The sequence below is a fragment of the Panicum hallii genome, chromosome 1 (assembly GCF_002211085.1).
Source record: "Panicum hallii strain FIL2 chromosome 1, PHallii_v3.1, whole genome shotgun sequence".
Classification (NCBI taxonomy): domain Eukaryota; kingdom Viridiplantae; phylum Streptophyta; class Magnoliopsida; order Poales; family Poaceae; genus Panicum; species Panicum hallii.
In genome coordinates, this window is record NC_038042.1 from 48,754,530 (window position 1) to 48,764,565 (window position 10,036).

The window sequence follows — 10,036 nt, forward strand, 5'->3', positions numbered from 1 at the left end:
TCAGCTGCCGCGACGGCCGGAGCGGATGGAGTGGGTGCCATGTCGGATCTGTTTCTGTGCATTCTTTTTTCGGTTGCAGGCACGTGGTGTTTTACTCGGGGGATTGGGATTCGGAGGCGGAGGACTGGACTGGACCTGTGGATGCCCCCGTACGTACTCCGGTACCTAGTCGCCGAAGAACGAAGGGCTGGAGCGGTCATGGCCGATGGCTTCGTTTCGATTTCGAACGTACCTGCCATGGCGGCATCGCTCAAGGTCATTATTCCTCTCTGTGGTAGGTTGGTTGCTTCACTTGCTTTTGCACCTCGCATCGTTCTTCACTCTTCAGGGCAACGAGCAGAGCTCCAACACCGTAAGATAAACCGGCAGTGATAAACTAACCGAGGGTTCTGGCCTTTCGTCATGTTGACTCCATCCATCTTTAGAAGCAGCAGTGCCTTGCAGATTTAACAAGATCTCCTTGAACCTGCTAATTGCGCTGACGACTGAGGAAGTAGGTATGTGGATGAAATGAAATGAAAAGATCAGCTCAGTCCATTTCCGCATCATGATCTGGTGACCTCGTCATATGTGGACAGGTTGGGAAAAAAAAAAGTGTGTCGATGGAAAGATCAGACAGATTGCACAAGTTTGGTCATGTGAGGTTTGCCTCCCAGATCTTGAGTTCAGAATCTTCTGCATGGAAACAAAGAACACGTGCCACAAGATCCATAATGAATGCCAGTGTTGAACGGTGAAAACCGCCTACTGTCAACGCGAGATTACTTGCTGGTCGTCTCCTCTAATAAAGTGCATTATACTAATGAAACAACGATGGTTTGAGCACATGCGGAATTAGCAGAACCTTCGGGCTTGATCGGAGGAGCATTCTGATTTTGTAGCATTGAGCAATTTCGGCTCCAAAATATAACTCTATAGTAAAACTAATATAAGAAGACTACAGCAGCTGTGTGCATTCAGGTGTAAACCAAACTTGTTCAAAACAGTCATCAGCATCTTGTTGGAAACCTTCTCTCTGTTTGAAGCTGCTTGCTTGAAGCAATCAGGGAATATGCGAACTGATACAAAATCGTCTCTTTCTTGGAATAGTTCAGGCTTCAGAGAGCCAGTTGGTTGGTGCAACTAATACCCGATGGATGATGCTACTCGCGTCTTACCAGAACTCAACTGTGCCTAAAACCCCTTTAAACAACATGCTCTCGAGACTTTTGACCAAGATATATATGCATATATGCGTCATGCTTGAAAAGGTTGGTAGACAAGTAGGTGAATGATCACAAGCCGCAAATAGGCCTTACCAGAATCAGAAGAGAATACATCATAGAAAAAACGATCTGATCAGACTGCTGTCTGGTTTATTGTGGACGGTCCGAGGATTTGACATTATATCCGGATAACATGTCTGACTCGGTGTTCAACAACTTCAGCTGACATATTTCTGTAGCACAATCACCTACTGCATGTTTTTTTTAGGTTACAGATCGAACACGTGGAAAGTAGACATCCACGTCACACCTGCAATAGTATGCAAGCATCTCAGACCTTCTGAATTAAAAGCTCCAAGAAGGTTGAATTCAACTCGAGGCCAACGGAATCGCCCATGATTTGCATGCCAAGGAAGTAAGAGATTTAGCTTCTGCACGTGATTAGAAAAAGGGATCACCGATACTTTCCATGCTTACAGCAAAGCTCTATACATGCAACAGAATTCATCAGGCCAATGGCCACAAGAGCCAAGTACAACACTACTAGTAAAGGTGCTGCCCGTCGTCCAAGTTTGGTGCAATCGGCCAACCATCTTCCTCCAGCCCTAGTCAAAGCCGAGACGATAGTGACAGCTTGTGAGCTCAGCAGGTTCCCAAAAAACAAGACTGATAGGACGAGCAGAGCCGTCAATAATCGTTAAGATTAAAATGAATTCCAGTCTATCCGGCCCGAGCTCGTGCCGGCCCACCTGCTAGGTAGCGGACCGTGCACGGCCCGATGATGGTCCGTGTCGCCCCAAGGGCCATGCCATGCTTGGGCCGCGCCCAAAATGGCGCTTCAGTCCGGCCCATTTTGCACGCCCATCGACGCCTTTTGCGGCCACCGAGATTCGGGCCCACCTGTCAGCGGGCAGCGCTGCTGGTGGTACGTCAGCGGAGGGCCTGGAGGAGCGGAGCGGAAGCCGGAGGACAGGCACGGAGGCGTCGGTGGCGGTGTCGCCATCATCCCGCACGCCACCACCGTACCAACCCGAGGACGGACACGCCGGCCACTCGAACGCGCGCCGCACGCGACGCCCCGCAGCGTTGTCAGCACGCGCGCCAGGACAAATCCAGCGCTCCCCCCCGAAGCAGAAAGGCCGCGGTCCAAAGCAAAGCAAAGCGGAGGCGCTCGAGCTCCCTCCGCTCCGCTCTCCAGTCTCCACCGCCCGCCAACCCCGAGATATACCTCCCTTCCTCCCGAAGCTTCGTCTCCCCAGGCCCCAGAGACAGACGAACGTTGCTGCCTCGGCGCGGGTGCCGGTGGTTGCCAGTGGCGGTGGGTGCTGCTGCCGCTGGGATGCCCGCCGCGACGGCGACCACCGCCCGCCTCCGCCTGCCGCTGCTCGAAGCGGCCCGCCGCTCGCCCGACTCCGCCCGGCCCCGCCTCGATTGCCGCCGCTGACGGGCAACCATCCGCCCGGCCATGGACGCCCTGTCTCGCCCCGCCGTCGTCATCGACAACGGCACCGGGTACGTACGCTCCCCCCTCCCGTCCCTCCCTCTAGATCTGCGCGGCGGCGGCGAGGCGCGCTGCTGATCTGATCCCCCGGCTCCCGCGGCAGGTACACGAAGATGGGGTTCGCGGGGAACGTGGAGCCCTGCTTCATCACCCCCACCGCCGTCGCCGTCAACGACTCCTTCTCCGCCTCCGCGCAGCCGGCGCCCAGGGGCGCCCCCGCCAAGGGGAACTGGCTCGCGCAGCACAGCGCCGGCGTCATGGCCGACCTCGACTTCTACATCGGGGAGGAGGCGCTGGCGCGGTCCCGCGCCAGCAGCACGTACAGCCTCAGCTACCCCATCCGCAATGGCCAGGTGGGGTGCTGCTGCTCTGTACTGCCGAGTGCAGCTGCTGCTGTTTTTCTTTTTCACGGCCTTCGTTCGATTGGTTTGGGCTGAAATGGACTCTGCAGGTGGAGAATTGGGATACTATGGAGAGGTTCTGGCAACAGTGCATCTTCAATTACCTGCGGTGCGATCCGGAGGACCATTACTTTCTTCTAACCGAGAGCCCTCTGACTGCTCCCGAGACCCGGGAGTACACCGGAGAGATCATGTTCGAGACGTTCAATGTGCCTGGCCTCTATATTGCAGTGCAACCAGTCCTTGCGCTCGCTGCTGGGTACACTACCACCAAGGTTAGTCGTCTGGAGCCTAGTCTTGTGGTTTCTTGAGCACAGCACATGCATACCTTAGGCTAAAAATAGATGGCAATGAAGGTCATTTTTCAGTCCGATTGAAAATGGATGAGAATGCATCCATTATTCGTTGTTGTTTTCCTTCGCTGTCAAACAATCATCACATTCTTGATATTTATGAGAAACTTCATGCTTTGTTTTCAGTGTGAAATGACAGGTGTTGTAGTTGATGTGGGTGATGGAGCTACCCACATTGTTCCTGTTGCTGATGGTTATGTCATCGGGAGCAGTATCAGATCTATTCCGCTTACAGGCAAGGATGTTACCCAGTTTGTCCAGCAACTTATGAAGGTAGCTTCCTCTGCTTTCTTGTTGATCGTCACAAGCTGGTACTCAACATTTCTAGAGCAACTATAATATGTAAATCGAGCTTGATTTGGAGGATAAGTATCTATCACATTGGTCTGTTCCTCGTGTGACACTAGATTTCACTTAAACATTTTGAGGCTAGCTGAAACATGCAATGTAATCATATCTTCTTTTTTTTTTTGATATTCCATAAATCTGTTAGGTTTTCTCAAAATTGTCCATGTTGTGATTTTTGTGAATACCTTTAGACTCTGTGAGCCACCTAACTGTAATTTTCTAATGAAGATAACAGCTGCCTAGGCCTTTCTGAGTAGATGGGCACAAATGATGAATTCTAAACCTTTTTTATTGACATTTAACCTGCATGGTGAAATGACTTCAAATTTGATATATATACAAAGGATGCACAAAATCTGTTTCATAGATAGCTTGATATCATCTTGTAGAAAACGAACCCGAGCAACTGCAACATACGTGTAGTTGCTGATCTTCCTATTCTTGCATCCAGGAAAGAGGTGAGAACATTCCGCCAGAGGAATCTTTTGATGTAGCGAGGAGGGTTAAAGAAATGTACTGCTATACTTCTTCAGACATTGTGAAGGTATATATTACATTAACTGCCTTGTTATGGAATATACATATTTTGATTCTGAAGAAGATGGGTGATGGGAGGTTCTCTTTTGCCTCTTCATGGTAGCACAGTTGGTTTTCAGTGCTAGTATAGCAACCACCTAGCTGAACAGTTGCCATTTAGCACCTTTACTGACTGGAATCTGAATAAGTAAAGCTGTTCTAAACTTATTCTTTTTGCTAAAAACTACATATGCATTTTTTTGTTTCATATTTTTGTACTGGTGATTGTTTCCTTTAAAGATGATGTCTCAGTAGGGAAAATATTCATGATCTACCTCATTCTTGTTATTTCAGGAATTCAATAAGCATGACAGAGAGCCGTCGAAGTACATTAAACACTGGACTGGCATCAAACCAAAAACTGGTGCAAAATACACATGCGACATTGGATATGAGCGATTCTTGGGGCCTGAGGTAGTTGATTTTAATAAATCAGTATACAATATGTAGAAAATTCTATGTTGCAATGCCTGTTTCAGGCTTATAAGAAAATTCTTTTAGTTGATCAAAGGTAGACCATGGCACACAGAACTACGCCCTCTTGTTAATTTAGTTTGCGTTGTTTGTCTTGTACCTGAGTTAAGTTGGCTTCATAGGATAACTAGTTTGAGTTTTGCTCTATGGTCTTGAATGTAACTGCAATGCAAACTTTTTTTTGGGAGAACCCTGAAACATTGTTTTATACATTTTGTTATCACTGCTCATTTAATTCGACCTTCTCATAGTACTGCAAAATGTGTGCAGATATTCTTCAACCCAGAGATTTACAACAGTGACTTCACCACTCCTTTACAAGTTGTTATTGACAAGTGCATCCAATCATCCCCAATCGACACAAGAAGAGCTCTGTATAAGGTATGTATGATCAGAACGATGTTTTTTTTCCATTCTTAGACATTACAGAAGTTTTGAATTTATTCCCACTGGCACAGAATATTGTCTTGTCTGGAGGATCGACTATGTTTAAGGATTTCCATCGGAGATTACAACGGGACCTAAAAAAGATAGTGGATGCACGGGTCCGTGCATCTAATACTCGGCTTATTAGTGGAGATCCGAAGGTACGGACTTTCTTATTTGCTCTTACTCACCTTCTGACTGGAAAAAAGGCACCGAACCAACCAAGAATGTTTTTGTTATGGCTTTTTATTTACACCTAAATTTTATTTATTTTCAGGCACAACCTATAGAAGTGAATGTGGTCAGTCATCCGATTCAGAGATATGCAGTATGGTTTGGAGGTTCTGTGCTTGCTTCCACAGCAGAGTTCTACGAGGTATTTTGCAGCTTTATCAATTCTTGTGAAAAGTGTGAAGTATTGTTGGCTTGTTGACCATGTTGTGATGCTCCTTTTCAGTATTTGAGTTACAACTAATTACGTCAACTCTTCTCTGTAACCAGGCGTGCCACACAAAAGCAGAATACGAAGAGTATGGCGCGAGCATCTGCCGAACAAATCCTGTTTTCAAAGGGATGTATTGAATAGAACCCCGGTGCATTGAACAGGAGAGCAAATCTCAAGGTGGACATGAAAAATGCCATCCCCATGCGATCAACCCGAGCCTGCACACCCCCTGCAAGAATGGGGAGACTTAAGGTTGAGGTGCCTGACAAGAGATCCAGTAGAAGGCTCGCCGCATGAGTTGTACAAACCAACCAAAGTGCGCATAGATAGACCCATATTGCATCTATATTTCTCCATTGCTCTGTAGATGCCGGTAGCCTGGCAGCGGCTTTGTCACCTGCCTGGGTCGCGCCCAATTGGCCTACAGCTGCCTGTACTATAATCTTTGCTAACTTGTGGCGCGTTGTAATTTGTAGCGTCAACATTGTTGTTTCTGGTGATGCGGCGTTGTGCCTTGTAGATCTAATACATGATTCGTTTGACGGTGTTCTCTCCCGGTGATCTGGTGTTGTGTTACTCCTTGGCCCTCAGTCGTCTCATGTGTTAATGCCGTCACGCCCTGCCGTGGCGAACAGCACGGCAGTGCCGAGGCATCAACAAGCAGGGATGGCGAATACTCGTGCTTGCGAATGGTTGGGAGGCTCGGCCGCCAGCGCCAGCCCCCACGGGGCACGGTTCTGACCAAGCCGTGCCGTAGAGCGGGCGGCACCGGCACGGCGTGTACAGCTTTCGGCACGACCGCACCAAGTTTCCGTCCGCTCGCGCCAGGCTCGACGGACACGGGTACAGCGTCCGGCGCGAGTTGGTCTAGCTGTGGTGACCATAAGCACCCGATCCCCGCACAAAAACTCTTCCGGCTTCTGTTGCAGCTCAGAGGCCGTGATCACCTCTTTCGAACAGCGCAGAACATTAACACTGATTCAGTGACAGAGCCACCGAGTTGGGTAACAGAGCGGTTGCAGATTAGTTAAACTTCAATTCGGCACCAAAAGCCTTCATTTTACTTCAAAGGAGTTCAGATAAACCAAGCAAAAGCCTCCCTAATATTTACATCCTACCATGTCTAAGCTTACCACCGCTCTGAATGAAGAGCAAATGCGGCTGAAACCGGAGTGGGCTCAGCTGAGTTCAATCGGAACATGCATCGGGACGCTCACTTTCTCCACGCCCTCGAGGAGCTTCACGCCGAGCTGGCCCCTGGTCCCTCCCCCAAACGCGCACAGCTCGCCGGACTCCATCACCGCGAATGTGTGCGGGTGCCCCATCTCCGAGTTCAGCCAGTAGGAGGCGTTGGTGGGGCAGACCTGCGCGACCTTCTTGTTCAGCGCCTTGAGCGACTCGACGATGCTCGGGGTCGAGAAATCTGGACCCTCCTCCTCCTCCGCCTCATCGTCCCCCTGAGAACAAACGGTAGGCATATCAAAACACTGATGGACATGAAACACAACATCAGTTTGCATATCAACATAAATCTACCAAGATCATGGTTTTTAGTATTAGTAGCCAGCCCATTTACTACTTTTGACATACAATTGCTATGTTTTCAAGTAGAAGCAAGAAAGAATGAACCCACCTGAAAAGCTAAATTCAAGGACTCGCCGGATCCACACGAGTACACATCCCCGTTATCTGCGACGACAAAGGTAGTGTATTCACCAGTTGAGAGGTGAACGGCCTTCACGTTGCGTAATCCTTCTACCACTGTGGGAACAGCCTTGTATTCCTCATCACCATGCCCCAAACAACCAGTGTGTCCCCAACCCCAGGTGCACACACGCCCGTCAGCACCAAGGGCTGCGGCATGCCAAGTGCCAGCTGCTATTGAAACTGGATTAAAGCTCAAGGACCGAAACTGTTCGATCAACTTGGGCATGCCCTTATTATTTTTGCATCCATGCCCAAGCTTGCCCCCTAAACCACAACCTACAGAATACACAGACCTGCATATATCCGGGATACACTGTTAAAACCTTCCATACAGTTGAAAACCTCCAAGCATGACAAGTTTCATGATCAACCACATGTTAAGTTTTATGAAAACTACAGAATGAAAGCTCCAACTTAGAACAAAAAATACCTTCTTTTCATAAAGAAAAAAAGGCTCAGTAGTCAGTAACATATACTGTCATTTGAGAAAAATGGCAAAGGAGGAGGACCTTACATTCCATTTGGTTGGTATGCCAACATAAGGAGGTAGCAATTTCCTGCAGAGATATATGCAACAGGGACATCCTCAAGTTCAGAGAGAAGACGAGGCTCCACATCTGAAGGTTCTGAATTATGGCCAAGCCTCTCGCTTTTGCCCCATGAGAAAGTGTAAACTCGACCCTCTCTAGACAGAACTGCAGAGAAGTAACCCCCTATGACAGCTTGAACTACAAACACACCCTTCAGTGACTCCACTACCTTAGGAGTTGTAATCTGATTAGTATGAGCAGCCTCAACGGATTCCGCACCCCTGAAACTATCCTTGCCAAATGCATAGACCCTTCCTGTGTCACTCACAAGCATTGTCTGTCTTGATCCAACTGCAGCTTGTGTGATTCTGATTCCTTGTAGAGACCTAACAAGGAGATGGCAGCTATGACACTGGTAAATATTAAAATAGTCCCATTTCAGAAGAAAAAACTGAAACATTACCTGATAAGACATGGCTTAAATCGGTCTTCTGAATCCCCGAGGCCAAGCTGACCGGAGCAGTTGGCCCCAAACGAATATACATCTCCACTTGTTGTTACAACTATACTATGGCCTGGCCCAGCAATCACCCGAGAGACATTCTTCTCTCTAACCAAAATATACCTAAGAACATGCTTCCAGGAGCCTCCACACTGTTGTTTCAGACACTCCTTTTCTTCTTGAGTCATCAGCTTAAACATGGTCCTTTTCTGGCACATATCAAATGATGCTAGCTCTGGAAGCGACAGTGCAAAGTAGGGTGCAAAATTTGCAGGTTTACTGAAAAGTGTACATGTAGCCTGACACGACAAAGAAACTCATCAGTAGCAGCGTCTGTTAAAACAAAGCACTGAGTGTAGTGGTATGACTTGCCTCCAGAGCGGCAAGATCTTTTGGGTCCAGATCACAGGCCGAAAGCACATGGAGGACAATGGAGGGGCTCACAGCAAGGGGGAATTCACCTGGGGTTCCATCTCCATAGCAATGGCGCTGCGAACGTTCCAGAACCGTTGGCAAAGGAGATGAATGGGAGGTCGACTCATCAGGAATGCTATGGCATTGCATCACTGGTGAGGTTCCACTAGCAGCAGCGTCCATGGGGCACTGCATGATTCTTGCAGTGCTGCGGCAATGTAATACAGATGAACGGGACCAAAGAAGTCAGTCTGATCAGAAAAGGCAAATATCAGTTAACCAGTTGGACACTTGAGATACAGATTAAGCAGCATATCAACTTCACACTTAAGTGAAAGTGCAGAGATGATTGATGAAGAAGTTAAGACCAACTGGAAGGAGAAAAACAAAGACAACAAATAATTAGATGACCACATTCACAGTTTCTGATTCTTTAAGTTGTTTTCTGAAAAGACAGGCTGATGACAGAATAAGGAGAAAATAAAAACAAATCTATCGATTGGAAGCAGATTGCATCGCGAAATCAAGATGGACGCAGATCAGTGCCCAACGACAGGGTTTTACACTGATCATCTCCAATTCAGCGCACAAGCTCGGGGGAAAAAACGCCGAAGTGAAACAAAGATGATCCGTGATCAAATCACAACGCAGGCTAAAGTTCCACCCGCACAATCGACACCAAGATGGTCAGATCGCCAAAATCCCATCCTTTAAGGCACCAAACATGTCGATTCCCCTGTCCAGAACCCAAATCCCCAACCCCGCACACCGCATCGCCGCCGGAGAAGAACCAGCGGAACCAACCAACCAAGATCCCCCACAAGCCATGAAAAGAAGATTCCTTTCCCACCCGATCGATCCCGCGCGGCCGGAAACCGATCCGATTTCATCAGATTCCCCCCAAAACTCGTTATCCCCCGCTGTATTCCCACACAAAAAAAATCCCCAGAAGACCAAATTGCGGGGAGAAAAATCAGGGAGCAGCATGGAGCATCGAAATCGAACGGAATCAAGCGAGAAACAGTCCGATCGCCGTACTCGGATTTATCCGATGGGTTGGTTCATCCGATCCTCGCAGGGCGCGGTTGAGGGGCGCGGAGCGGCGGCGAGGTGTCGGGCCTGGGAAGTTAGTTAGAAAGGGCGCAGAGGAGGCG

At 48.5% G+C, this 10,036-nt stretch overlaps 2 protein-coding genes across 3 annotated transcripts; one reads left to right on the forward strand and one right to left on the reverse strand.

The window, feature by feature from the left end:
* Positions 1 to 2,544: 2,544 nt before the first annotated feature.
* Positions 2,545 to 6,284, forward strand: LOC112878898 (actin-related protein 3). Its single transcript, XM_025943157.1, has 10 exons — positions 2,545 to 2,717; positions 2,810 to 3,059; positions 3,158 to 3,382; positions 3,587 to 3,733; positions 4,260 to 4,352; positions 4,679 to 4,798; positions 5,129 to 5,239; positions 5,317 to 5,445; positions 5,562 to 5,660; positions 5,786 to 6,284. The coding sequence occupies exons 1-10, from the start codon at positions 2,671 to 2,673 to the stop codon at positions 5,864 to 5,866; spliced, it is 1,302 nt and encodes a 433-aa protein (XP_025798942.1). The 5' UTR covers positions 2,545 to 2,670; the 3' UTR covers positions 5,867 to 6,284.
* Positions 6,285 to 6,752: 468 nt separating this feature from the next.
* On the reverse strand, positions 6,753 to 10,036 carry LOC112874834 (ultraviolet-B receptor UVR8-like). Of its 2 annotated transcripts, XM_025938388.1 has the most exons (6): positions 9,921 to 10,036; positions 8,841 to 9,133; positions 8,430 to 8,767; positions 7,951 to 8,352; positions 7,363 to 7,729; positions 6,753 to 7,186 (listed from the first exon to the last, which is right to left on the reverse strand). In XM_025938388.1, exons 2-6 carry the CDS (start codon positions 9,075 to 9,077, stop codon positions 6,908 to 6,910), a joined length of 1,623 nt encoding a protein of 540 aa, XP_025794173.1. In that variant the 5' UTR covers positions 9,078 to 9,133; positions 9,921 to 10,036; the 3' UTR covers positions 6,753 to 6,907. The 2 variants fall into 2 exon arrangements, with proteins under 2 accessions (XP_025794173.1, XP_025794182.1); XM_025938397.1 differs by lacking the exon at positions 9,921 to 10,036 and having other exon boundaries at positions 8,930 to 9,062.

What these genes read in the sequence shown, in the direction of transcription:
- LOC112878898 (XM_025943157.1), top strand. Translation starts at nt 2,671, where the DNA reads ATGGACGCCCTGTCTCGCCCCGCCGTCGTCATCGACAACGGCACCGG. An exon ending in GTCATCGACAACGGCACCGG is followed by an intron (nt 2,718 to 2,809) that starts GTACGTACGCTC and finishes CTCCCGCGGCAG; the next exon opens with GTACACGAAGATGGGGTTCG. An exon ending in CCACAGCAGAGTTCTACGAG is followed by an intron (nt 5,661 to 5,785) that starts GTATTTTGCAGC and finishes CTCTGTAACCAG; the next exon opens with GCGTGCCACACAAAAGCAGA.
- LOC112874834 (XM_025938388.1), bottom strand. Translation starts at nt 9,077, where the DNA reads ATGCAGTGCCCCATGGACGCTGCTGCTAGTGGAACCTCACCAGTGATG. An exon ending in GCATACCAACCAAATGGAAT is followed by an intron (nt 7,730 to 7,950) that starts GTAAGGTCCTCC and finishes GGATATATGCAG; the next exon opens with GTCTGTGTATTCTGTAGGTT. An exon ending in CCTTGAATTTAGCTTTTCAG is followed by an intron (nt 7,187 to 7,362) that starts GTGGGTTCATTC and finishes GTTTGTTCTCAG; the next exon opens with GGGGACGATGAGGCGGAGGA.